The following is a 26,737-nucleotide window of genomic DNA, read 5'->3' as shown; positions in this document are numbered from 1 at the left end:
TGCCGGCGTCTCCCCTGGCTCCCAGCGGTTGTGCGATTGTGAGGCCGCAGCCCCCACTCAGCCGCACCTCCCACGTGGGCCGGGCTGTCCCTTTGTGTTCCGTCACGCCGTCCCCACCCGCAGCTCGTGGGCTCTGGGGTTCGGGGAGCCGACACGACCTGCAGCTGCGGGACAGGAGCGCAGGTGAGGGGAGCTCGGCCCCTCTGCAGCCCCTCTGCAGCTCCGTGTAAAACTTCTCTGAGATTTCAGGGTGGGCCTTTGAAGCCCACTCCACGTTGTGAGACTCTGCCCTGGCCGTGCTGGGTGAGGCGGAGCCCCAAGAGCAGGTGGGATCCGTCCTTGAACCCCAGGCGCAGGGTCCAGAGGAGGCAGAGTGTGTGGGGAGACGCTGCAGGTTCTGTTCTCGGGTTGACCAGGGGTGACTGGAAGGGGAGAGGGCAGCGGAGGACGTCTCGTTTGCCGCCGGCCAGGAGTTCAGATTCCCTCCGATGCTGGCGTGTGAGCGACAGAAGCAGCTCGCAGGCGCTCGCTGGTGACCCAGGAGATGCGAGAGCTGCTGCCAAGGCTTGTCCCTGCTGCAGCCACAGCTGCCTGAGGGCCGGGTAAGCCTTGGTGCAGACACTGTTTTTCCTGCAAAGTGTTTTCAGACCAAACCTTCCAGTCCTGCAGGTAGAAGTAAAAACTTAGCAAAAACTTGTTTTGGGACAAAATTCCCTTCTGTGCTAAACAGTTTTGTCTTAAAGACAAACCTTTTCTTCCCTCCTCTTGACAGGCCTCTGGTAGGGCTCCCGTTTGCCCTGCGCTGCGGGGGTCTCGGGGGCCTCCTGGAGCAAGAGGGGCTGGCAGGCGGGGCCCTCCCCGTGCTCCCGGCCCGGGTGCTGACCAGCTGGAGTTTGGAAAGAGGTGGGAACCTCAGTACAGACTGCTTGGCTGCAGGAGGAGGTAGCTAGTGGGAGTAGACTCTGGAAACCCGGACATGAAGTCCACACGGACACCAGGGGGACAGGCTGGCTGTGCGGCGGTCTGAGGACGGGCCGTGGCCCAGCTCTGCGGACCACTTGGCTCATCGTCCTCAACCCAGAGCCGGGCCCTGGTGCCCTGTGAGGACAGGCCCCCCAGCTCCACGATGGCTCCCTGTGGTGCTTGTCTCCCCAGTGCTGGGTGAGGGGAGCCCCGAGAGCCGGTGGGGGCTGTTCTGGCCACTGCTGCACCTCCACAGGCCGCATGGTGGGGCCTAGGCCGCCGCAGAGGCCAAGCGCTTGCAGGAGGATGGCCTGCAGGAGCAACGGCTGGAGCCTCCACGTTTTCTTTACTTTGGGCTCTGAGCCGTATTGTAAATAGGCAGCTCAGAACTAGAATGACCTTTCTTTTTGGTTGCACAGTCACTTGCCACTATAAAATTAACTGGGGAGAAGGCTGATAAACACTGGCTCGGTCTGTTCACCTCTAGTGGTCCTGGTTTCCCGTGATGTCAGCCTTGTGGGCTGCTCTCTCCGCCGCTCTCTTCTCTCCACTGGAGATGCTGAGATCACACGGTTCAAGCTGAGCAGCCTCCCTGGGGCCCTGGGCAGATTTCTCAAGGTGAACTTTGATCCCTAAAGAGCCCAGGCCGGTCCTTGGAGTTCGATATGAGCCTTCTGCCTGCAGAGCCCTGTGGGCCGCGGCCGGTTAGGAATGTCCCGGAAGGGGGGTGGGGACAGGGGAAGCAGGGCCCAGGGATCTGGGGTCCCCCAGGGAGCGGCGGGCAGGACAGTGAGGGGCGGCAGTGTCAGCAGGGCCCTGGGCAGGGGACAGGGCCACGCGTGAGCTCCCCTTGGGACAGAGACCTGCAGGAGAGCGGTCACAGGTGCTGCCAGCCCTTGCGAGCTGCCACTGGAGGCACCAATGGCCTGTGGCCGTGGGAAGTGGGCCGTGGGGAGCCTCCGTAGCCGCCTCAAGGGCCGTCTTAGCAGTGGCGTCCTCGTGACCCCAGGGGGAGGCCCCGGGGGCTGTTTGCTGCCCTCCGGCCTGGCGCAGGCACTCACTGCCATACCCCATGGCCGGGCCTGGGCATCTTGACCGTCCTGCCGGCTGGGACAGCAGAGCAGGCGGCCATTCCCAGGTGGGGCCGTGAGGGGCCGTGGTGCCCTCCTCAGCGGGTGCAGTGGGCAGAGGAAGCCCGGGGCCGGGGCTGGGGCAGGAGCCGGGGTCTGTGTGTCCTCCGCCTGAGGACCTGCTGCCTCCCCCCAGCTGTCGGAGCAGCCATGCTGGGCTCTGAGAGTCAGCGAGGATGACTCTTCTCCCCAGGAGTCAGGCCCTGCTGGGGAAGCACATGTGCTGTGCTCTCTGGAGGGGACCCCTCTCCGTGCTGCTCACCCTTGTGTTACTGGTCGGGGGACGCTGGAGGGCCGGCCAGTGAGCACCTGCTTGGAGCCTTTCGCTCGGCTGACTCGCGGGGCCGGCCCCACCTGCATCTCCTCTCCAGCCGGGCCGCCCTCCCCTGGGAGCCAGCCCCTGGCCCTGGTCTGGATGGGCCCACTTGAGTGCGCCCGGATACCGGACGTTTGCCTGGAGTGAGGGTCCTGGGGGACAGGTTTGCCCCCAGGCAGAGGGAGCCTCCGGGCATCTCCAAGTTGCTCCCGACAGCTGCCCGGGGCAGAACCTTCTCTCCACTGTGTGAGCGCAGAGGCTCTCGCCCCTGTGGTCTCGCTGCAGTTTGGGGGGGACAGGGAGGGACCTGCGGTCTTGGAGCCGCCCTGGGGTGCCCTGGGTGATGGTCGCTCTCTCTGCAGCCTGTGCGCCTCGGGTGTGGTGCGGCTGCACGTCAACAACTGGCTGGAGGTCAGCTTCTGCCTGCCCCACAAGATCCACTACATGGCCGCCAACCTCATCCCCCCGGAGGCCGTGGAGCGCAGCCTGAAGGCCATCCGGTGAGGCCCACCACGACTCTTCACCCTCTCCTCCCGCCTCACGAGGGGCAGCCAGGGCCCTGCTGCTGGCAGAAGTGACGTCCTCCCCTGGGAAAAACCTGCCCTCGTGAGGACTCTGTCCCAGAGATTTCTTAATCTGATTTCCTGCAAGGGCAGAGCCCAGTCTTCTGGCTCTCCGTCAAGTCCCTTGTTTCCTTAAATATTTTTTAATTAAAAAACAAATCTGGGCAGGTGACAGACCATCGTCCTGGCCTCACCCAGTCAGCGCCACAGGCTGGACGTGCTCCCTCTTGGTCTTCCTTCCGGAGCGTATTTTTATGTCGTTCTATTCATAGTCCAAGCCTGAGGCTTTGCTTCTCCCATATTTGGGACTATTTCCTTTGGAGAGACCCAGTCGTTTGTTTATTTGATCAACAAATGGTGGGGCCTCTGCATTCTGCAGAGGGTGTGGAGGTGGGAACCCTGCAGGTCTGTTGAGGCTGTGGACACGCTGCTGCCCCTCCTTGCTCCCGTGTGGCTCCTGCAGCTTTTTGTCCGCGCCCTGCACACACCTCGGTGCCCGGCCCCTGCCTGCCCCCACTGACAGAGGCTCCCTCTGCAGCCCCTACCATGCCCTGCTGCTGCTCAGTGACGAGAAGTCCCTGCTGGACGAGCTCCCTGTCGACTGCTCCCCTGCCCTGGTGCGCGTGATCAAGACCGCGTCTGCCATGAAGAACCTGCAGCAGCTGGCTCAGGATGCCGACCTGGCACTGCTGCAGGTGTGCGGGGCCATGGGGGTCCTGTCAGCAGCTCCCGGCCCCCAGCCCCACCGTGCACATACACCAAGTCAGGCCAGGGGCCCAGACTCAGCTCCGGCCACGTGCAGAGGCACCTGGCCCTGGGCTTGGGGTCCTGACCACCCCACTGCCAGCCGGCCCCCTTGCCTGTGTGCGTCCTGGCCACGCACTGCCCGAGCCCTTCCCCAGCCATGCGCTCCTGGCTCAGGTGTGTGGGCAGCGCCTTTCTGACCATGGTGCTCCTTGGCTAGTGTGGCTTTGTCAGTGGAGTCACCAGAGCATCCCAGGGCTGAGGAGGATGACGGTCGAGAAGGCTGGGGTGGTGGGCCGGGGCTGCTGCAACTGAGCCGGGGGCCAGGCAGAGAGCTGGCAAGTACCTGGGGGGCCGAGAACAGGCCGCAGCGACAGAGGCCCCGCCCCTCCGGGCGCCCCTGGCTCACCCAGCTGAAGTGCAGTCTTGGGGGTCGCTGGCCATCACCACCGAGCCACCACCCCTGGAGGGGCCCAGCCCGTTTGTCCCCTCTCATGCATGAAGCCACTTTTCCTCCAAAGACACCTCTTTGAATTCTCTCCTTCAGAATAAGCCTCTCCCTGCTCCATGTTGCATCACCCTCCGTCCACCTGTGAGAGCAGGTGTGGGGTCTGCCTTGCTGTTTAAATCCCTGCTCACCTTTGCCATGTCTGTCAGACGAGACGTCAAACGGGCTGGCCGCTCTGCGCACACGTGCCAGATGGGCGGACAGCGACCGCGTGTTCCTTGGCAGCACCGGCCGCGCAGTGGCCCCAGTAAACGTGCGCGGCTCACTTTAAGCTTTGAAGGGCGGCTGCCCGACGGCCAGCCCACGTGTCTGGACGTGACGTCTTGCCTCCCCTTTGCTGTCACAGTCTGAGGACAAAGTTTTGCAGTCCGGGATGTCCTCTCACTTCCCTGGGTGCTGGCTTCAGCTTGCCTTGCTCCTCTGTGCGCCCCCTTTTTGCAAATTAGCCCATGTTTGCTGCCTGTGTGGCTGCACAGAAGCCAGCCCTGGGCTCATCTCGTCGCCCTGAAGCTGCTGTTTCCTGCCGGTGGGGAGGGGTGGCCCGGCTGAGCCCAGGTGGAGCCCTGAGCCCACGTGGGCCCCCTACTAGGGCAGGGACCCAGGGATTTAAAGTGTCATTTATACCCCCGCATCCTAAAAGGATCTGAGAGTAAATATTTCATTTTTTGGTCACAATATTTTTACTGGAAGTTCAAATGTTACACAAATTATATGCACAATAAGAGAAAGTCCCACAATCCCAGAGGTACAGAGGTAACAGAGCCCTCGGTTTCCTCTGGACGTCCTGGCACATTCTTGAATGGCTGGGTTCTGGCTGCATGTCCACCACTCTGGTCAGCTGAACGTGGCCCCAGAGCCCGCGCCCAGCCCCGCACTGCGACTTTGCGGGTGTGCTCGAGTTAAGCTCTTGAGATGGAGACCCCCCCAGTGGGCCCCAAATACAGTCAGAAGTTGGGTGCGACGTGAGTGGCCCCAGGCCCAGGGATCCGGCCGCCAGGAGAGGGCCCTCTGGCCTCCGCGACTCTGGGTGAAGCCACCAAGGTTGTGATGGCCTGAGAGCGGCCACAGGAAATCAACACCTTACCGTACGTATTCCTGCAGGTTTTCCCGACAAGATTTTGCCAGTAAATACAGCTACGCCTCCCTTTTTTAAAAGGCTGTAGGGCATTCCTGTCTATAGCCAGGCATAATCTTAAAGGGCAGCTTACCAAAGTATGTTCCATACAGAACACAGTAAGACCAAAGCGACTGAGGACATCGGGAAACAGGTGAATAGGCACCAGGCCACACCCGTGTCCTTCAGGGTGCCACGAGCCGCTTGGCAGCCAGTGGGAAGAGGGAAATGGAGCCAGTTACCCAAGCCGAGGAGAAGCGAAGCTACCTTGGTGCCAAGAGCAGTTTGTAGGGGACGCCTCGGCTCATTCCGCAGCAAACTGTCAAGCTGGTGGGCCGGGACCCATCCTCACAGGGTCACTGCTGTGTGGTGGGGGGATGGCCCACAGCTGACCAGGTGGGTGCTGGAGGGAAGGAAGGCCTGAGGAGCCCTAGGGTGGGGCCTGGGACCTCAGGTCCTGGTCTCTAGGGGGGGACGGGACCACAGAGTGGGCGGTGGCCGAGGACGGGCCCCCGTGTGTGTTCTGTCCCGTCTCCGCTCGCTCGGCTTGGCCAAGAGCAGGGCCCTGGAGAGTTGTGAGGCCAGGGACAGAGGACACAGGCACTGAGCCCCAGGTGGCATGAGCAGTCTCACTCCTGGTAGCTCGTGGGACTGGCCACGGAGGCCCCTGACCTTTGCTTCCTGCCATTTAGGTGCCTAATTTCTCAGACTAAGGAGTGGGGACGTGTTGCATGGTCGGGGGCTCCTATAGAAACATGGGAAGCCATCCCATGGGGTGTGGGGCATCTTGGAGGGGCTGCTGGGGGGTGGGGTGGCATGGTGGAGACCACCAGGTTGGGGAGGTGGGATCTCTGCTTTAGAGTGATGTCAACAGCACTTGGGGAAGCCAGAGGGGGCCAGGGATGGAAGTGAAATTTCCAGCATGTGTGAGCTAGCTGTGAGATGAAGTAGCCGTGTCCTTGGCAACATTGCGGGCGTGATGTGCAGAAACAGGGCGCACAAGCTCTTGGGGTTTCCCGCTGAAGTGGGGAAGTGTCTTCTTTCAGACCTGTTCTATCTTGTGAACTGCAGGTGCCCAGAGCTGGTCCCTGGAAGGTCTGTCTGTCTGGGTACCCCCGAGACGAGCAGCCCAGGGCAGGCCGGAGGGGCATGCAGGAAGGTCCGGGACCTGTGATCTTCAAAACACACAAAAAAACCCACGTCTGCTTGTCACTTTCAGGGGGGGATGCCAGGACACAGGTGCTGGGGTGCTGGGGGGTATGGGGAAGCTGCTCTGCTGGGATCTCCAGCTGTGTCCCCTGTCTGGGCCGTCCTTGGTGGAGAAAACTGCTGAGCTGCAGACAATAGGACAGGATGCACGGGCGTCCGGGGAGGGGCAGGGCTGGGATGCACAGCTGCTGGGGGCCTCGTCTCCAGGGCAGGGAGGCCCCAGCCTAGCCCTCGGCCCACAGGTTTTCCAGCTCGCAGCCCACCTCGTGTACTGGGGCAAGGCCATCGTCATCTACCCCCTGTGCGAGAACAACGTCTACATGCTGTCCCCCAATGCCAGCCTGTGTGTGTGAGTCACACTGAGGCCTGGGCGGGGATCCCAGCAGCGAGGGGGCCTGGGGTGGCCTGGGATCACGGGGGGAGGGTCCCCAGAAATGAGTGGCATGGGGTGGCCCAGGCTCACAGGGGGAGGGTATCCCAGCAGTGAACAAGGGCCACTGGAGCCAGTGTAACCACTGCTCTGTTGGCCCAGGTACTCCCCGCTGGCTGAGCAGTTCTCCCGCCAGTTTCCAGCACATGACCTGCCAACAGTCCTCGCGAAGTTCTCACTGCCCATCTCCTTGTCAGAGTTCAGGACCCCCCTGGCCCCGCCGGTACAGGAGGTGAGTTGCAAGAGCTCGTGGGGAGACCAGGCAGCATTGAGATGTGAGGTGAAGGCAGGGGCCTGGCCTGAGGGCCCCTGAGCACCCCCTTTTCCTGGTCTGCTTCTGGGCAGCGAGCAGGCACTGGCCAGGCCAAGCAGACGCATGGCTGGTGACCCCCACTGGCTCGGTTCCTCTCCACCGGATCCCACCCCAGTGGTTCCCTGCAGCCTGGCAGGACAGAACCATGTGCCGCCCCTTGCACAGGAGCGTCCCTGCACATGGAGGGTGCAGAGGAGCTTTGTTTTCCCTGGAGCCTGGACCTGTGGCCTCCAGAGTTCACCAGAACCTGCTCTCTACCAGGGGACCAGAGGGGACAGGTGTGGCTGGGTCAGACGAGGAGCGTGCAGGAGGATGGGCAGTGGCTTCCCCTGCAGGTTGCAGTGCGTCAGGGGTCCCGACAGGATTTGAGGACGAGGGCAGGCCAGACGGGACAGGGGTTGGAGACAGGTGGTTCCTGTTGTCAAGGTTTTGTCTTTGGAAGTGAAGTATTTGGCTTGATACGTGCCAGGTCTTTAGGCCAAATAAGTCCTTAAGGCAAACCCAGCGCTGGGGTTGGGGTAGCACTGGATGGGCTGCACTGCATGTTCTGGGAATGAGGCTTGCAGTTGGACACTTGGATTTTCCCCCTGGTGTGTCTGGTCCTCAGGGCAGGGCCCCCTCCTGTCAGGCCCGGAGCTTTATTTCCTAATTTTGCAATTGACTGCTTTCGTTTGCTCTGGGACCTGCTCCTACTCTCCACGTCCCCTCCAGAGGCGGCCTCTCCACGGCGCTGTGAGCAGGTGTGCATGGGCCTGGGCCCTCACTTCCACGCCAGCCCCCTGCCGACGCAGAGGCCAGTTACAGACAGGGCTGAGCTGGGACCTTCCAGGAGGGCGAGGAGGGCACGGGGCAGCCCTGGGGCACGGGCTCTGGGCTCCCCGAGGCTGAGTGGCCCTGCTCGGGTGCCCGCAGACCCAGCTGGTGCAGATGGTGGTGTGGATGCTGCAGCGCCGCGTCCTGGTCCAGCTGCACACCTACGTCTGCCTCATGGCTGCACCCAACGAGGAGGCCTCCCCACGCGAGGGCGACATCCCCTTCTCCGCCCGTGTCGGCGGCCGGAGCCTCAGCACCCCGAATGCCCTCAGCCTCGGCTCCCCAAGTAGGACCCTGGGCCCCGACAGTGGGCAGGGTGGGGGCACACACAGCTGTCCCCCTGGGCGGGCAGGAGGCCCTGGGTGGGTGTCTCTGCGCCTAGGGTCTGAGCTGGGGTCAGGGCCCAACTTCTCACCACCCGAGGACAGTGGGCGCTGCGGTGCCCAGGGCCTGTGGGCAGTGGCGACTGACTGGGTGCCCAGGGCCTGTGCCCCCCGACTGGCCGGTCCTGAGCGACGCCCTCCGCAGCCAGCAGCGACGACATGACCCTCACCAGCCCTAGCATGGACAACTCCAGCGCAGAGCTGCTGCCCAGCGGGGACTCGCCGCTCAACAGGAGGATGACTGAGAGCCTGCTGGCCAGCCTGTCCGAGCACGAGCGGGCGGCCATCCTCGGCGTGCCTGCGGCACAGAACCCTGAGGACCTGCGCATGTTCGCCAGGTAGGAGGCGGCCGGCAGGGGCGGTCCCCACACAGGCCCCGGCACGGCGACCCCTGCCCACACTCCCCTCCCCAGGCTCCTGCACTACTTCCGGGGCCGCCACCACCTGGAGGAGATCATGTTCAACGAGAACACTCGCCGCTCACAGCTGCTTACGCTCCTCGACAAGTTCCGCAGTGTGCTGGTGGTGACCACCCACGAGGACCCCATCATCGCTGTCTTCCAGGCGCAGCTCAAGTGAGGCTGGGGGCAGCGGCCTGGCTCCCGCCATGTGCCTGTCACACAGGCCCCCACCCTTCTGCCTGCGAGAGGAGCTGGCTTCAGGCCTGCCCTGAGCACCGGAGGCTCTGGGTGGGATGTGGTTGACACTTTCTAGGAACAAAATGTTTATTTGGTTTTTAAACAATTAAAAGCCTCATGAGAGCAGGCGCCCCACTCAGGCTCTTGCGTCCTGCTCAGCGGTTCTGTCCAGCACGCTGACCCAGGGGCTGCCCTGGAAGTAGAAGCGCAGGGGCTTCTGGGCCCACTCCCCAGCATAGCCGATGCCTACCCGGGCAGCAGCCACCACGGCCCACCTACCAGAACCCAGGGGGCCCCGCTCCAGCCACACAGCCTCGTCCTGGGCCAGGTCCCGCTGGTCGAAGCTCTTGTCGATGGCCAGGGCCTGGCACAGCTTGGAGGGGCCGCTGCAGAGCTCACGGTCCTTGAGGGCTCGGCCAGCCGTGCCACGCCGGCGGGTACCCCGGAGCTGACGCATGGCCTCCAGACCCCCCAGGGGCTCCAGTGCACGCAGCAGGACACACGCCCCATCCCCTGCAGGACACGGTCTGTCTCAAAGGGTGGCCAGGGCTGCCCCTCCCACCCTCTGTGCCTACCCAGTGCTGCCTTTCTAGATCCTTCCAGAGCTGACTGGAAGCCATTCCTCTCTAGCTGGGGCCACTTCCAGCCTCACCCCCCATGGCATCCTCATTGGGTGGGGGGAGGTTGGCCTGGAGCAGGCGCTGACCCGGGCTGGTGGGGGGGTGGGGGTTGCCCTCGACCTCAGGCCCCGCCATTCCCTGCCTCCTCCCGGCTCTGGTGGTGCCAATGCACCCGGGGAGCCTGCAGGCGCCCCTTGGCCAGTGACGCCTGTGGAGTCCTGAAGCTCCAGCCCCAGCAGGCAGAAGTGGGGTCCTGGGCCCAATCACGTTCCCTACAGAGGCACCTGCAGATGGGGCCCCTGCTTCCCAGCCCGGGGCCAACCCCGCTGGCCCGGCCTGCTTCCTCCCATGGCATGTGCCCACCCTAACCGTCCTGCCCAGTCCCCACCCACGCCTGGGTCCTCAGCTCCCTTCTCTGCTCTGCCAGTGGGGGGGCACCATGGGCCAAAGACTGTGCGTCCCCGGGCACTTGCCACCCGCTGCCGCATTTCCACCTGGAGCCCGAGAACAGCGTGGTGGCCGGGCTTGCCAGGCTCCTGCACCCGTCTCGCCGTCCCTCCAGGTGACCCGGCCCCCAGTGCCGTCACTAAACACGGCAGCCCTGCACGGAGCAGTCCCCTGGCTCCTGCGGGCTTCCCCAAGCAAAAACCCATCGGGGTGGGGGGCTCGGCAGACGCCCCCTCCTCTTCCCCATACGGACCCCCGGAGCACTCACCAAGGAGCCGGCGCTTGCGGGTGTTCTCCCGGGGCTGGGACCCCGTGCCTCCCGCGAGGTTGCCCCTGGCTGAGAACCGCTGGGCGAGACCTCGTAGCCAGCCCGGCCCGAGCCCCCCTGCCCCCCGACCCCGCGCCGGCTCACCCCGACTGGAGACGTTCATGCAGAAGTGCATGCCGTAGACGACGAACACGTACAGCGTCCCCGGCTTCATGAACATGCCGCGGTTGCGCAGGGTCTGCCGGCCGCCCCTCGAGTGGGCCGCGGCGTCCTCCGGGCCCAGGTACGCCTCGGTCTCCACGATGCGGCCGCGGATCTCTGTGCCGTCGGCGAGCCGCCGGGCCAGGACCTGCAGGCCCGGGTCGGTGTCTGCTCGGGGCGGGGCGGGTCCCGCAGGCGCCCCTCCCCAGCCCAGCCGCCCCTCAAGCCTGGAGACGCGGCCCAGGCTCCCGGATCCGCCTCCGACCCCCACCCCTGCGCCCTGGCTGGTCCTGCACGGGCCCCGGGGTGTCCCAGCCTGTTCTGAGGAAGCCCCCGCCTGCCCGCCCTGCAGGCCTTCCTGAGCAGCAGCGCCCTGGACGAGGCCAGTGTGGACCCGGTGGGGGCAGCCCTCAGGCCAGCAGGGCCTGGAAAGCAGCCCAGGCCACGGCAGGGAGGGAGCCTGGCAGAACACCAGGTCCCGGAGACCAAGGCCCTCTCTGTGCCTGGACCCTCGGCCCAGCTGCAGTGGGGGCCCTGGGAGCAGTGGGGCCGTGCCTGAAGCCGGGAGCCCCAGGACTGCTGCACAGTTCACAGCAGGGCGCCTGGGACCGATGCTGGGGGAGAGGGGTCAGGGAGGCCTTCCTGGACGCAGTGGCCCCTCCAAGAGGCAGAGGAAGGGAGCAGATGCCTCTGCTGGAAGCTCAGAAACCACCTTCTGCATCCAAAGCAGGAAAGTCAGGCTCTGTGAGACCAACCCCTGGGAGAGAGGGGCCCTGTTACCATCTTCCCAGGGGCTCTCCTCGCATGGCTTCAGCATGATTCACACGTGCCCACCCTGCCTAGCTCTCTGCTCTGCATTTCACTGGGGTGTGTCCACCTCCACCCTCGTCACACATCCTCCTGCGGGGGCCCTGGGGGAGCCAACCTCCCATTGCCATGGCAATGCACAGCTCCCAGCGCTGACCTACAGGGTCTGGGGTCCACACCAGAAGCCCCTCAGCCTGGGCTCCTGCGGGGACCAGCCATGCTGCCAAGGGGCCCTCGGAAGACATGGCATCTGTTAAGGGGCGCCCCATCTGGGGTCCTGGAGCCCCTGGTGAGCAGACAGAATTCGGGTACCATCAGAGAAAACCACATAGGAGACCCAAGACATGGCCATGTGACGGGGGGCTGCTGACCCTGCAGCTGCTGACCCCGCGGGCACACGGCCAGCCGACAGGACACCTCGGTGGTGGCGTCAGGGCCCCACAGCACCAGATGATAAATGCTTGTTATTTGAGCCGAGCCATGTCTGAGACTGACCTCCCCGGGCACAAGCATGGGAGAAACACCCTCTCCTTGGCTGGGGGTCCCCTTGACCCCTCCTGAGGTCAGCTGAACATGTAGGGAGCCTATGGGGGAGTGCCTGGTGCTGAGGTGGCCAGGTGGAGATGGGAGAGATGGAGAGATGGGGAGAGACAGAGACGGACAGAGACGGGAAGAGACAATAAGACAGAGACCGGGAGATGGAGAGAGATGGAGACAGACAGAGGAAGACAAGGAGAGACACAGATGTGGAGAGATGGAGAGAGACAGAGATGGAGATGGAGAGAAATGGGGAGAGACACTGCCCCTTGCCCCTGGCCACCCTCAGGGTGGTTCCACCTGGGACCCAGGGATCACCTTCCCCAGCTTTTTTTTCTCTGAGGTCAGACTTGTCACCGTCTGCAGAGCTGTAGGAGGGTCTTCTGGAGCAGCAGGGCACTCATGGGGCCTGACTCTGACCCTCTCACTCGCCAAAGCCTACACCACAGAGGCCCTTTCCTCCAGTACCAACTCCGGGCATCACAGAGCCCGGACACCCTCCGCTAGCTGAACCTAGAAGGGGGTTACTTAAAACACACAGGGTGGTCTGGGGACCTCTAGCAGGACCATGAAACCAATTAACACCAATCGAACAGTGCCGCGGACTGAGTTGGCAAGGATGGCACACTGCAGGGATGGCCGCCAGCGGGTCCCACTGTGGCCCCCAGGGACAGACCCCACCGGAGGCCATGCTGGGGGCCGAGTGATCGAAGACCCCGGCTCCTGGACCTGCATTCAAGTTGCAGGGTGGCCGTGAGCTGCTGTCCCTTCAGGCGACTCTGAAACTGGACAGCCCGACATCAGCTGCAGACATGGTTCTCACGTGTGTGAAAACAGAAACCACCGACATGCAGAGAAGCGCCAGCACGGCTGATGGGGATGAGTGGGCACAGCCGACCCCTCAGACCTGGGGCTGGGGTGACCCTGCCGTCGGGGTGGCCCCTGGGGCTGCAGACGGTGTGCGCTGCCTCTGTGCTCCTACACCCTGGACGGGCCCCTCGGCCTTCCCCCAGCCGAGCCTGGACCTGCCCCCGGCCAGTGAGATGGACCCACCAGCTGCCCCTTGGGGTGGCGTCCCCACCCTGGACGTGGGCCCCGCAGTGTGAGGCTCGCCGATGCATTAGCTGCCACGAAGCCCTGTGGGTACCTGTCCCAGGAGCGCCTGTGCCAGGGGGACTGCCGGCTGGTCGAAAAACTCCGGCCCCAGACGGGCAGGGAGCGTCTGTGGCCCTGAGAAGTAGACGCTGCGCTGGGGGCCCGGGGTCGCTGGCAGACCCGTGTGGGGCTCCTTGGGGCAGGGCGTCCCGGCTGTGCCCGGCAGGCTCTGACTCCTCTCGGCCTCCGACAGTCGCTGCTTTTTTTGCCCTATCCTGCGGGAAAGCTGGAATGAAAAGGGAAACAGAGCAAAGTGTCTGAAGCGGAGAAGACGGACCAGCACCCAAAAGGGCGGCCGGCTCAGGCACTCAGGAGCCGGACTCCATGGCCCTGGGGGCCCCAGCAGGGCAGAAAGCGATTGCGAGAGGGGCTGGCAGCGGGCACCTGCTCTGCCCTGCACACAGAACAGCCCGGCTGGCGGCACGCGGGGACATTACAGGGGACATGCCCAGTGGGGATCGCACGGCGAAAGGCGCGCAGCATGAGCACCTGGGCTACAGGCCTGGGTGGGGGACAGTGTGCACGCCCCTAAATCCTGGCATGGGGAGCAGCTGTGCCAAGCCTGGGGCAGGAGGAATGTACCCCCACTTCCCGCTCCTCGACAGAACCCTGAGCAGACTTCCTTGGAGTGCTGTGAGAACTGTGCCCACTGCACCTGCTCAGACCCCAGATTTAAAACACCGGCACGGCAACGGGGAGGACTGTGGGGTGCGCTCCAGTCAGAGCCTCTCCCCCATCAGCCCACAGGCTCCAGAAAGGCCTAGAAGCCTAACACACAGGTGGGCGAGCACTGGGCATCAGGTCATGACTCCAGGGGGTCCCCAACCTGGGACATCGGAATAGTAACAAGAAGTGGGCAAAGGTGAAAAGGTGAGGCCCACTGGGGAGGGGCAGCCGTGCGGACACTGCCACAAGTTAATGCCAGGGGTGACGTCACCAAGGGGGAGTGACACACTCCAGGGTTCTGAACCCAGCAGAATTTTGAAGCATCAACAAAAAACGGGCAGAACCATTCTTCTCAGAGTTCCAGAAAAGAAAGGGTTGCTGTAACCAGGCAAGTACCAGATCAAGAAAAAGGCAACTTGGAAACGGCAGGAACACCGCGTGACACCTTTGCTGGAGCTTCCTCAACCATCCACCTCCTGGCTCAGTGTAGAGCAGTGCGGGTCGCTGGCCCTGAACTGCGGGGAGCAGAGTCACCCCCATGCACATGTTGGGGTGAATGGTGGTAGCCTGAAGGACAAACCAGGACATTGTCTCTGTCTCAGTGGTCTCAGAACTTGCTGTGGACATAGAAGTGGCTCACAGGGCTGTTAAAACAGTGCAGGAAAACAATCACACAGCACTGACTATGACAAAGGATTACCAGCTCTGTGACATACAATGCAGTTCCTGGGACCAGGAGAAAAGACTGAAAATTTCCTGGGAGGTGGGGTGGGGAGGGGGCATTTGGAGTATCCATTAAAATGGAGGAATTCATATGACTATGCATGCATGCACAGGATGAGACAAATGCTCAGAGAAGACCAGAGAGGACCCTGCACTTTGGCCTCATGCTGTTCTTTAGGCTCATGGTTAGGCTGACTAAGCTTGAAGGAGAGCACTCACAGAACCAATATGAAAAAAAAAGGGAAAGATGGTTTCATTTTTTTTTCCTCTTTTGGTTAGTTTCTGGCATACAAGGAAATTTCTGTCATAACACTAACTGATACATGTTTATGGAACAGATACTTCAGTGACTTACTGTATTAAATGTTAAAATGTCTAGTGTGCAACAAAAAATAAGGCAAATAAAGAAATAGGAAATTATGGCCCACTCAAAGGAATAAAATAAAGCATCAAAAACCATCAGTGAGGAAGCCCAGACGTTAGACATGCCAGACAAAGACTAAATATGTTCAAAGAGTCAAAAGAAAACATGAACAAGAAACTAAATGAAATCAAGAAAACAAGGTATTAACAAAATGAGAATTTCAATAAAGAGATAGGAATCATAACAAGGAACCAAATACTGAAGCTGAAAACCACAATAACAGAAATAAAAAATTAACAGCAAATTGGAGCTGGAAAAAGAAAGAATCAGTGAATGTGAAGACAGGAGAATTGAAATTATCCAGCTCAACGAAGGGGAGGAGAAAAAGAATGAAGAAAGGTGAGCAGAGCCTAAGAGACTTGTAGGGCACCATCAAGCACACCAACATACAGATTACAGGAGACCCAAAAGGAGAAGAAGGAAAAGGGGCAAAAAGAATATAGGAAGGACTGTGGGAAGAGGCCAGAGGAGGGATATCCAGCACCCAGTCCTTCCGCCAAAACAACAGGAACTGTCTGAAACAACTATTTTGAAATTCTGGAGGCCAGAAGAACATTTGTAGCATCCACAGAAGAGCGGGATGAAGAGGCTCATAAATTTCGGTAAACACCCGTGGTGGCTACCAGTGTCCATCCCCTCAGACCACTGCGGGTGACAGAGAGTGAAATACCTTTGATTAGATTATTTCCACGGATATGTGGCCCCACCCATTCAGCCTGAGTCTCGATTTAATCATCGGAGTCCTATAAAAGAGCTCACAAACAGAAGGACCTAGAGCAGCTGACAGAGACATTTTGGAAATGGCTGTTGAAAGCAGACTTCTGCTGAAACTTTGGGGATGCTAGCCCAGAGTTTGCTCTGGAGAAGCTAACAGAGGACAAACACCCCCAAAGCAACATTTTGAAGAATGTGCAGGAGCTGCGAGAGGAGCTGGAACACAACTTGTGATCAGCAGACGCCAGCCACGTGCCTTCCCAGCTAACAGAGGTTTTCCAGACACTACTGGCTTTTCTTCAGTGCGGGTATACTTGTGTTGATGCCTTAATTTGGACATTTTCATGGCCTTCAGACTCTAGATTTGTAACCAAATAAACCCCCTTTATAAAAGCCAATCCATTTCTGGTATTTTGCATTAACAGCAGCACTAGCAAACCGGAACAGCTTTTGATGAGGGAAATCAGACGGCTGAGGGCCCGGTTGAGGCCATGCTCAGGGCTGCAGAAGACGGTGAGCTGAAGGGCTGCATCTGATGGGCAGGCCAGGAGAGCTCGGTTTTGGGTAGCTATGGAGAAGCTCTTGGCTTCCTTCCTGTTCCAGTTTGCTAATGCTGCCAGAATGCAAAACACCAGGAATGGATCAGCTATTATAAAGGGGGTTTATTTGGTTACAGAGCTACAGTCTTAAGGCCATAAAGTGTCCAAGGTAACACATCAGCAATCGGGTACCTTCACTGGAGGATGGCCAATGACATCCGGAAAACCTCTGTTAGCTGAGAAGGCACGTGGCTGGCATCTGCTCCAGAGTTCTGGGTTCAAAATGCCTTTCTCCCAGGACGTTCCTCTCTAAGCTGCAGTTCCTCAAAAATGTCACTCTTAGTTGCTCTTGGGGCGTTTGTCCTCTCTTAGCTTCTCCAGAGCAAGAGTCTGCTTTCAATGGCCGTCTTTAAACTGTCTCCCATCTGCAGCTCCTGTGCTTTCCCTCTTGGCTGTAGCAAGCTCGCTCCTTCTGTCTGAGCTTATATTGTGCTCCAGTAAACTAATCAAGGCCCATGCTGAATGGGCGGGGCCACAACTCCATGGAAATTATCCAAACAGAGTCATCATCCACAGTTGGGTGGGTCACATCTCCATGGAAACAACCTCATCCAAACGTTCCAACTTAATCAACACTAATACATCTGCCCCACAAGATTGCATCAAAGAACATGCTTTTTCTGGGGGACATAATACAGTTAAACCGGCACACTTCCCGATCCCCGCTCCAGTGCGCTTTGGAGCCGATCTGCGCCCCCTTCGTGGGTCCCTGGCCGTGTTGGCCGGGAAAGGCCTACTTGGTGAAGTCCTGTCTGGCATGCCCCTCTTCCTAGAATTTGCTCTCTAGGCAAAAGCAGCTTGAGACAATGAAAGGAGTATAAGAAAATACAGAGGTGGGCGGTCTGGGGCAAAGGCTCCTTGCTCCAGACACCAGGGAAAGGGAGTCTGTCTCCTGGAAAACTCGGAGACAAGCAGTCTCCTGTAACAACCAACAAGCCACAGCAGAGGCCCAGAAGGCAGGGAAGACCCTCCGCACTGCGTTTGTCATGGGCAGACCTTCCTGATTAGGGGGCTGAAGCTCAAGAAAATCTGACTTATCACCAGCTGGTTACAAAACCAAGAAACAGGCATCTCAGGGAATAAATCACAGCATTAACATTTTAAAATATTAAAATGTACAGGGTGAAATAAAAGAGTACAAGACAAAGAAACAGGAAATGATGGCCCATCCAAAGGAAGAAGAAAAAAATACAGAAAACACCAATGAGGAAGAAAAGAATGTGGACATACTGAACAAAACCTTTAAAAAATGATCTTAAAAATGCTCAAGGAGATGAAGGGAAATATAGAAAAAGAACTACAGGATATCAGGAAAACAATGAATGAGCAATGAGAGTCTTAGTAAAGAGACATTTTAAAAGGAACCAAACAGAACTACTGGAGTTGAAGACCGCAATAACTGAAATGAAAAACGCACACGGGGGTTTCAAGAGCAGACTGGAGCTGGCAGAAGAAAAATACCTGAGAACTTGAAGACAAGACACTTGAAATGAGACAGGCTGGGGAGCAGAAGGAAAAAAGGATTACTGAAAGTGAAAATAGTTTAAGACACCCCTGGGTCAGCATCAAGCGCACCCATGTACATATTACGGGAGTCCCAGGAGAAGAAAGAGAGGAAGGGGCAGAAGGAATATCAAAGATAGGATGACAGAAAACTTCCCAAAGTTAGCAAAAGATGTGAACATGCACATCCAGAGAACACCAAACAGGATAAACATAAAGAAAAGACACCCGATGTTCCAGTTCGCTAATGCTGCCATTATGCAAAATACCAGCAATGGATTGGCTTTTATAAAAGGGGTTTATTAGGTTACAAACTTACAGTTCCAAGGCCATAAAAGTGTCCGAATTAAGGCATCAACTAGAGATACCTTCACTGAAGAACAGCCAATGGCATTGTGCCATTTTGGATATATTATGTCCCCCAAAATGCCATTATCTTTGATGCAATTTTGTGGGGGCAGATGTATTGGTGTTGATTAGGTTGGAATCTCTGATTGAGTGCTTCCATGGAGATATGACTCAGTCAACTGGGCGAGACTATGATTGGATAATTTCCATGGAGGTGTTCCGTAGTATGCTTTCCTTCCAGTCTGAAGGACTCCCTTTAGCATCCTGAATGGGTGGGTCTTTATTAAATCACTGGAGTCCTAGGAGAAGCTCAGAGCAACTGAGAGTGACATTTTGGAGAGAAACTGCAGCTGAGAGACACATTTTGAAGATGGCCATTGGAAGGTAACGCTGACATTTTGGAGAAGGCCATTTTGAAACACAGCCTGGGAGCAAGCAGACGCCAGCCACGTGCCTTCCCAGCTAACAGAGGTTTTCGGATGCCATCAGCCATCCTTGAGTGAAGGTGCCCTGTTGTATCTTGGACACTTTATGGCCTTAAGACTGTAACTTTGTAACCAAATAAACCCCTTTTATGAAAGCCAATCCATTTCTGGTATTTTGCATTCTGGCAACATTAGCAAACCGGAACAGGCATCCAGAATACCCGTCAGCTGGGAAGGCATGTGGCTGGCATCTGCTCCGGGGTTCTGGTTTCAAAATGGCTTTCTCCAGAATGCCTCTGGGCTTGTCTCTGTTAGCTTCTCTGGAGCAAACTCTGGGCTAGCATCTCCAAAGCGCCAGCTCCCAACCATCTCTCCAAAAGTCTCTCTCAGCTGCAGCACTGAGCTCCTTCTGTCTGAGCTTTTACAGGACTCCAGTGATTTAATTAAGAGCCACACCGAATGGGCAGGATCACACTTCCATGGAAATAATCTAACCAAAGGTCTTACCCATAATTGGGAGGGTCACTTCTCCATGGAGATGCTCAATCAAAAGTTTCTACCCGACAAGATTGGGTTAAAAGATCATGGCTTTTTGTGGGGGCTGGAAAAATATATCCAAGCCGGCACACCCTATCATATACTCATCACACTACTGAATTCAAAGGACAAGGAGAGAGTTCTGACAGCTGAGAGAGAAAATCAACGTTACGTACAAGCGAGTCCCAATGAGACTGGGGCCAATTTCTCATCAGAAACCACGGAGGCAAGAAGGCAGCGGTGAAACAAAGCGCTGAAAGAAAACAACTGCCAGCCAAGAAATTTATATTTGGCGAGATGTTCTTTCAAAAATGGGGAGATACAACTAAGTGAGGATCATGTGAGATATGCATGGATTATTGTGGATATAACTTATGCTATGTGAACTTAGGAACACCCTATTTTATAAGTCAAGCCCTTGATGTTGAGGCTTGCTTGGGTGGGACTTATGGTTGTAAAGGGGAGGCTAAGTCCACCTATAATTATGCCTAGGAGTCACCTCCAGAGACCCTCTTTTGTTGCTCAAATGGGGACTTTCTCTAAGACCAACTCTGCAAATACATCCATCACCCTCCCCTGGCGTGGGACAGGACCCCCAAGATGAATAAGTCTTCCTGGCAATGTGGGACACGGATTCCGGGAATGAGCTTGACCCCGGCATCAAGGGATTGAGAATGCCTTTTTGACCAAAAGGGGGAAAAAGGCAACAAAATAAGGTTTCAGTGGTAAAGAGAGTTCAAATAGATTCAAGAGGCTGTCCTGGAGGTTACTCCTATACAAGCTTCACCTAGATATGCCAAATGAGCACAGTATGATAGGCCCAAGTCAACAGTAGTCCCCAAAACCTTAATGAGTACCCGGGTCCCTATCTGAGACTCCATATATAAAGTTTCACTCACTAAGTTTATTCTTGAGAAACATAAATCCCCCAGAGTGCTCTTATGCCAGCCGAGTCCCAAAACCCAGAGGCAACAGACTCTTCAAGAACATCAACCAGATGTATCCCCTTTTCTCAGAAAGCTGACACCCCTTTTCAACATGAACAGGTTAGGGTGGTCACTGCCCAGACATCCCTGAAGATCGGGAGAGTGATTGAACTAGAGGTAAGGGCAGCAACAGACAAGATGGGATTTAACAAAGGATCGTGAATACTGGATCTTTATATATAATTTTCTTTTTCTTAGTTGCTAGGATATTAGAATAGTTAGAAGGAAAGAACTGAAATGGTGGCACTATGACCCATAGCATCCTTTAAAATTTGTTCTATAACTACTTAGATAAATTGTAATGTGAAAGCTATCACCTTTTTTTATATATTTCACAATAAGGAAATAACTGAAACTATAGTACTATAACTCATAACAACTTTGGAAATTGTCTATATAACTACTTGTTAAATCATACCTTTTTTTAAAAAAATTCAATTTTATTGAGATATATTAATATACCATATAATCATCCAAAGTGTACAATCAATTGTTCACAGTACCATCATATAGTTGTGGATTCATCACCCCAAACTATTTTTTGAATATTTTTCTTGTACCAGAAAAAGTAAAAATAAGAATAAAAAATAAAAGTAAAAAAGAACACCCAAATCATCTCCCCCCACCCACCCTATTTTTCATTTCGTTTTTTGTCCCCATTCTTTTACTCATCCATCCATACACTGGATAAAGGGAGTGTGATCCACAAGGTTTTCACAATCACACTGTCACCCCTTGTAATCTACATTATTATACAATCGTCTTCAAGAGTCAAGGCTACTGGGTTGCAGTTTGATAGTTTCAGGTATTTACTTCTAGCTATTCCAATGCATTAAAACCTACAAAGGGTCATCTATATAATGCATAAGAATGTCCACCAGAGTGACCTCTCGACTCCATTTGGAATCTCTCAGCCACTGAAACTTTATTTTGTTTCATTTCGCATCCCCCTTTTGGTCAAGATGTTCTCAATCCCACAATGTTGGGTCCAGATTCATCTCTGGGAGTCATATCCTGCGTTGCCAGGGAGAGTTACACCCCTGAGAATCAGGTCCTATGTAGTGGGGAGGGCAGTGAGTTCACCCGCCAGAGTGGCTTAGCTAGAGACAGAGGGCCACATCTGAGCAACACAGAGGCACTCAGGGAGACTCTTAGGCACAACCACAAGCAGGTTTAGCCTCTCCTTTGCAGTAATGAGCTTCATAAGGGCAAGTTCCGTGATAGGGGGCTCGGCACATCAAACCACCAGTCCCCAACGTTCGTGAGAACATCAGCAACAATCCAGGTGGGGAAGCCCAACACCTCTGCATTTTCCCCCAGCTCCTCAGGGGGGCCCCGAATATATATATGTAAAATAAATGGTTTATATTGTAGAATGTAGGGCACCTAGCAATAGACAGCAAATAGTGAAGGAGGAACGATAATCTAATAAGAACTGATAAGTCATGGAGGGTAAACTTAGTGCTCTGGGAATGCTCAGGAATGACTATGGTTTGTTAATTTCTGGGGGGGGGGTATTGTAGGAACAAGTTTGCAGAAATGCAGTTATTTTAGGTTATTTGTTTTTCTTACTCCTTTGTTAGGTTATAGTCTGTTTATTTTCTTGGAGTAGGGTAGGAGCATGTTGGAAGCAATGTAGTTATTTTAGGTTATTTGTTTTTTCTTATTCTTTTGGTTTGTTTGAAACTTTTTTTAGTCTTTTTTAAAATTTTTGATAAAGTTAAAAAAACAATGAATGAGTGTGAAAAAAAGAAAATGAACAATGGGGGGAGGAGGGGAATGGAATGTTTTGGATGTTCTTTTCTATTCTAATTTTTATTTTATTTTTTGGGGTAACGAAAATATTCAAGGATTGATTGTGGTGATCAATACAGAAGTATGAACAACTGGTTGTACACTTTGAAGGACTGTATGTTATGTGAATATATCTCAATAAAAATGCAATAAAAAAAAGCAATACAGTGGAAGAAATTAGAGTTAGTAGCCATCATTTTATAGACTGGCTTGGGCAAGGGGCCTCAATAAATAATAAAGCTGGAGAGAAAAGTCTGTTGAGGGGCAGGATATTTTCACAGTCTAAACAGTGATTCCTCACAAATTGCTCATTTGCTCTCAGAGGCAAGAGAAACGCAGCCGCAGAGCAAGGAGGTTGAGGCGTTGACGCGACTGGAATCCGAGGACCACCGCCTAACCAGGCTGGCAGGTGCGGCCTATTAAACTTTTCTGTGCCTACATTTCCCCCATTTGTATCCCAAGGCTGATGTGAGGATTAAATGAATCAAAACACAGTTGAATGAGATCTCAGTTCTTGTATCTATACAATGTGGCTAATTTCAATACCCACTTTTGAGGGGTTTGTGAGGATAAATAGTTAATTATTGTGAAACAGTGCTGTGTATGACACATAATATGTTCTTTACATGTTGTTGGTACTACCTGGCACGTGGTGAGGACTCCACTGATGTTAACTTGGTATAAAAAGAGAAAATGTGTGTGTATATATAGGTGTGAAATCTCAAAGTATTAATAAATCATTATGGACCTCCCCCCCCCCAAAAAAAAAACAAACAAACTTACTACAAAGTCACAGAAATCAAAACAGGATGGTACTGGCCTCAGGACAGAAATACAGACCAAGTGAATAGAATTGAGAGCTCAGGAACCAACCCTCACATTTATGGCTAATTGATTTTTGATAAGGTGGCAGAGACTACTCAATTTGGAAAGAATAGCCTCTTCAATAAATGGTGCTGGGAAAACTGGATCTTCATTTGAAAAAAAGAAAAAAAAAAAGAAGAAGAACCCTACCTCACACCATACACAAAAATCAATTAATATAATGGATTAATGGATCCATTAATTAGTCCATCAAAATGGATTAATATAATCCTTAATATAAGAGTTAAAACTATCAAACTTCTAGATGAAAACGCAGGGAAGCATCTTCCTCCTGCATGGGCTGGGGACTGGGGTGTTTCTGTTTCATTGGTGTGGAGCTTCTGGGTGAGGTGATGGAAAAGTGTTGGCAGTGGCCGATGGGGATGGAGGCACAACTCTGGAATGTAACTAACACCACTGAACTGTATATTTTAAAAGGGCAAAAAAGGGAACTTTTAGGTTGCACATACATAAACACCACAGAACTGCAAACACAATGTAAAAGTGTGCAACAGTTAGTAGCATAATTATAATATTGCTTCATGAATTGTAACAAAGATTCCACACTAATACAAAATGTTAACAGTGGGGAAATCTGTATATGTGAGAGGGAGGTAATGAGAACTTTATACTTCCTGCATGATGTGTCTGTAAACCTACAGCTGTCCTAATTTAAAAAATATATATCTATATTTTTTAAAAGGACATTATTGGGATATGTCAAAAAATTGGAATATAGACTCAAAGCTTTGTATCAATGTTAAGTTTCTTGAACTTATTAACTGGATACATAAGTAAATATCCTTCTTAAGAAATAGATTTGGCAGTATTAAGAGTTCAAGGAGCATGATGTATACAACCTACACTCATGTATTCAGAAAACAGATTGATAAATAGATGAATAGATAGATTGACAGAATGATAAAGCAAATGTGGCAAAATATTAAAATTGGTGGATCTGGGTATCTGGGGGAATAGCAGGATTTTGGAATTTTCTGCCTAGGGTTTATATTTTTTTTTAAGTATTTCAAAATAAAAAGTTAAAAAAAAATCAACAACAACTGTGGTATTGCTATTAGAGTAGACACAAAAACCAAGGGAATAGAATTCAAAGTCCAGAAATAAACCCTCACATCTATGGCCAACTGATTTTCCAGAAGGGTGCCAAGTCCATTCAATGGGGAAAGAATAGTCTCTTCAACAAATGGTGCTGGTAAAAGTGCATCTCCTCATGCAAATGAATGAACATGGACATCTGCTTCACAACATGTGTAAAAATCAACTCAAAATGGATCAAATAGCTAAATATGATACAAAACTATAAAACTCATAGAAAAAAACAGGGAAACATCTTTGGCACCTTATGTTCAGCAATGGTTTCTTAGACTTTATGCCCAAATTATGAGCAACAAAAGAAAAAAAATAGATAATTGGGACAAAACTTTTCTGCATCAAAAGACCTTAACGCTAAAGTAAAGCGACAACACACAGATATGGGAGGAAATGTTTAGAAAACACTCATCTGGTAAGGGTTTATTACCTAGAATATAATTGAAAATTTTCTACATTACAATTAAAAAACGGGCAAAAAGACTGCCTATAGCCGAGTCCCCTGGAATTCTCAGGGTCAAGGCTGGGGGTGGGCCTGGGGGACCCACATTTTAAAACGGCCTCCCAGGAGGTTCTGATGGACATAGCCTTGGGTGGGAATAATCCCCGCCCCCCCACCACATACACACACAGGCTATCAGTAAAAGTAAAAATTAAAAAGAAGGGCAAAAGACTTGAAGAGACATCTCTCCAAAGAAGATTTATAAATTGAAAAGATGCTCAACATCCTTGGCCATCAGGGAAATGCTAATCAAAACCACAACGAGAAACTACTGGCACTCACTAGGATGGCTACTGTCATAAAAACGGAAAATCACAGGTGTTGGAGAGAATGCAGAAAAACAGAGCACTCGTGCACTGCAGGTGGGAACGTAGAACGGTGCAGCCGCTGTGGAGGACGGAATTACCATACGACCCCGAAATCCCACCCCTAGGTACACACCCCAGAGGACTGAAGGCGGATCTCTGCACTCCGGTGGTCACAGCATCATCCACAATTGGCAAAGGGTGGAAGCACGAAGTGTCCGTCAATGGATGAAGGGATAAAGAAAATGTGGTCTATGCACACAACGGAAGGTTATTAGCAGCGAGGAGGCATGAAGTGCTGGCATCACCACACGGATGAGCCCTGAGGACATCACGCCGAGTGAAACCAGCCAGACAGAAAAGGACAAACATGTACAGGAAATTCCCAGAAGAAGCAAATTCACAGCGACCAAGCAGGCCGGAGGTCACAGGGGCGGTTCCCGCTGATGAAAAGGTTTTGGTCCTGGACGCTGGTGATGGTGAATGGACACTTTATGGTGTGCTAGAAAGTAGCTAAAATGTGGATTTTTATGTGGTAAATGAGTCACAACAGTGCAACATTTATTATTTGATTTATCAACAACAAAAGAAAAGAGTTCGTGTCAGGAGGCTCTGCTGGGACCAGCCAGCCGCTGGGTCCCCTGCGGCCCGGGCCGACCGTACCCCCGGCTATTCCGGGGCTGACGCGGGACCGGGAGGAGCGGGCGGAGGACAGACGGCTGCTCTCGGCAGGCCCCGCGCCTCCCGCCACGCGAGACACCGTCACTTTCAACCTGGGCGCCGGGAGCGGACACAGGCCAGGCCGAGGAGTGGGCGCCGACTGGCCGTCCCCGCAGCCCGCCCCGGGGCGCGCCCGCCTGTCCGTCCCCCGAGAGCCCTCAGGGGCGGCGCGGGCCGGGGCCGCAGACCTGGGTCCTGGCGAGGAGCGCGGGAGCCCCGGCTGAGCGACGGGAAGCGACCGAACGTGGCCCCTTCCCCACCCGCCGCCCGCGCGGGGAGCGCGTCGGGAGGCGCCGAATGAAGCTCCCGCGGGCCCTCTCGGAGCGAGGCCGGGGCAGGGGTCTCTTCGCCGGCCTGGCCCTGGACAGGGAGCGTCCACCGTACCGCCGTCCCCCGCCTCAGCGCAAACGGGCTTCAACAAACAAGCGGACGGCAGGTAACTCGCGGCCCGCCCGCCGGCCCGCCCGGCCCGGCCCGGTCCCGCTTCCCCGCAGCGCCCGCAGGTAGCGCCCGCCCGTGGGCCGGGGGCTCGGCGGGGCCGGCGCGCTCGCACGGTCCCGGTCGCCCGCCACCTCCCGACGACCCGGGTCCGACTGGGGCTCGCGGCTCACGGAGCGGGGGCGACCCGGAGCGCGCTCACCTGAGTGCGCACTCACCTGGGCGGCGCTGCGCGCCGGCATCTCAACGGCTCCGGGGGGCAGGCGGGGGTCCCCAGCGCGGGGAGCCCGGCGAACTCCACCCCGCAGCCGACCCCGGAAGCACCGCCTGGGGCGGGGATGAAGCCGGCGCCTGCGCGGCGAGGCCCGAAGGCCGGGGCCGGGGCTGGGAGGCGGGAGCAGGGCGCAGGGAGCAGGGCAGGCCGGGGCCGGGGGCGGGGAGGCGGGCGCAGGCCGGGGCCGGGGGGCGGGAGCAGGGCGCAGGGAGCAGGGCGCAGGCCGGGGCCGGGGGCGGGGAGGCGGGCGCAGGCCGGGGCCGGGGACGGGGAGGCGGGCGCAGAGAGCAGGGAGCAGGCCGGGGCCGGGGGCGGGGAGGCGGGCGCAGGGCGCAGGGAGCAGGCCGGGGCCGGGGGGCGGGAGCAGGGCGCAAGCTCCGCCCTCCCCGCGGCCGCTTCCCTCCCGCCGCCCGCCGCCCCTCCCAGTACCCGCCCCCTCCTGCACCTCCCAGGCTCAGAGCCCGCTGCGCCCCGCCGGGACTCCGAAATCTTGATTTGGCTCTCGAGGGGCGTTGGGTGGCTGGGGGGCCCGGCCGCAGAGGCTCGGTGGGGTGCTTATGGGGGCTGAGGGGAGGGCTGGCCTGCGCCCTGGTCCCTGGACTTGCCATTCCCGGTTGGGGGAGCAGTGGTTCGGGGAGACCCTGTC

At 55.7% G+C, this 26,737-nt stretch overlaps 2 protein-coding genes across 6 annotated transcripts in view; one reads left to right on the top strand and one right to left on the bottom strand.

Moving 5' to 3' along the window:
- The window catches only part of NPRL3 (NPR3 like, GATOR1 complex subunit), a 28,345-nt gene extending 19,093 nt beyond the window's left edge, over positions 1 to 9,252 (top strand). For 2 of the 5 annotated variants that reach the window (XM_037813679.1, XM_037813684.1), the window contains 7 exons: positions 2,772 to 2,909; positions 3,511 to 3,667; positions 6,790 to 6,896; positions 7,080 to 7,209; positions 8,203 to 8,389; positions 8,632 to 8,824; positions 8,900 to 9,252. In XM_037813679.1, coding sequence (XP_037669607.1) covers positions 2,772 to 2,909; positions 3,511 to 3,667; positions 6,790 to 6,896; positions 7,080 to 7,209; positions 8,203 to 8,389; positions 8,632 to 8,824; positions 8,900 to 9,065 — 1,078 coding nt within the window. In that variant the 3' untranslated portion in view covers positions 9,066 to 9,252. Of the gene's footprint in view, positions 1 to 2,771; positions 2,910 to 3,510; positions 3,668 to 6,789; positions 6,897 to 7,079; positions 7,210 to 8,001; positions 8,084 to 8,202; positions 8,390 to 8,585; positions 8,825 to 8,899 lie in introns of those variants that run through there. The other 3 variants (XM_037813682.1, XM_037813680.1, XM_037813683.1) reach the window with 3 other exon arrangements.
- Positions 9,194 to 26,262, bottom strand: MPG (N-methylpurine DNA glycosylase). Its single transcript, XM_037813685.1, has 4 exons — positions 26,036 to 26,262; positions 13,152 to 13,385; positions 10,604 to 10,808; positions 9,194 to 9,637 (listed from the first exon to the last, which is right to left on the bottom strand). The coding sequence occupies exons 1-4, from the start codon at positions 26,057 to 26,059 to the stop codon at positions 9,261 to 9,263; spliced, it is 840 nt and encodes a 279-aa protein (XP_037669613.1). The 5' UTR covers positions 26,060 to 26,262; the 3' UTR covers positions 9,194 to 9,260.
- Positions 26,263 to 26,737: the final 475 nt, after the last annotated feature.

Source organism: Choloepus didactylus, chromosome 21 (assembly GCF_015220235.1).
Source record: "Choloepus didactylus isolate mChoDid1 chromosome 21, mChoDid1.pri, whole genome shotgun sequence".
In the NCBI taxonomy this organism is placed as follows: domain Eukaryota; kingdom Metazoa; phylum Chordata; class Mammalia; order Pilosa; family Megalonychidae; genus Choloepus; species Choloepus didactylus.
Note: the sequence above shows the minus strand (reverse complement) of the source record. Positions and strands in the feature narration are given on the sequence as shown.

What these genes read in the sequence shown, in the direction of transcription:
- MPG (XM_037813685.1), bottom strand. Translation starts at nt 26,059, where the DNA reads ATGCCGGCGCGCAGCGCCGCCCAG. An exon ending in CGGCGCGCAGCGCCGCCCAG is followed by an intron (nt 13,386 to 26,035) that starts GTGAGTGCGCAC and finishes TTTTCATTCCAG; the next exon opens with CTTTCCCGCAGGATAGGGCA. An exon ending in CACAGGCGCTCCTGGGACAG is followed by an intron (nt 10,809 to 13,151) that starts GTACCCACAGGG and finishes CCGGGCCTGCAG; the next exon opens with GTCCTGGCCCGGCGGCTCGC.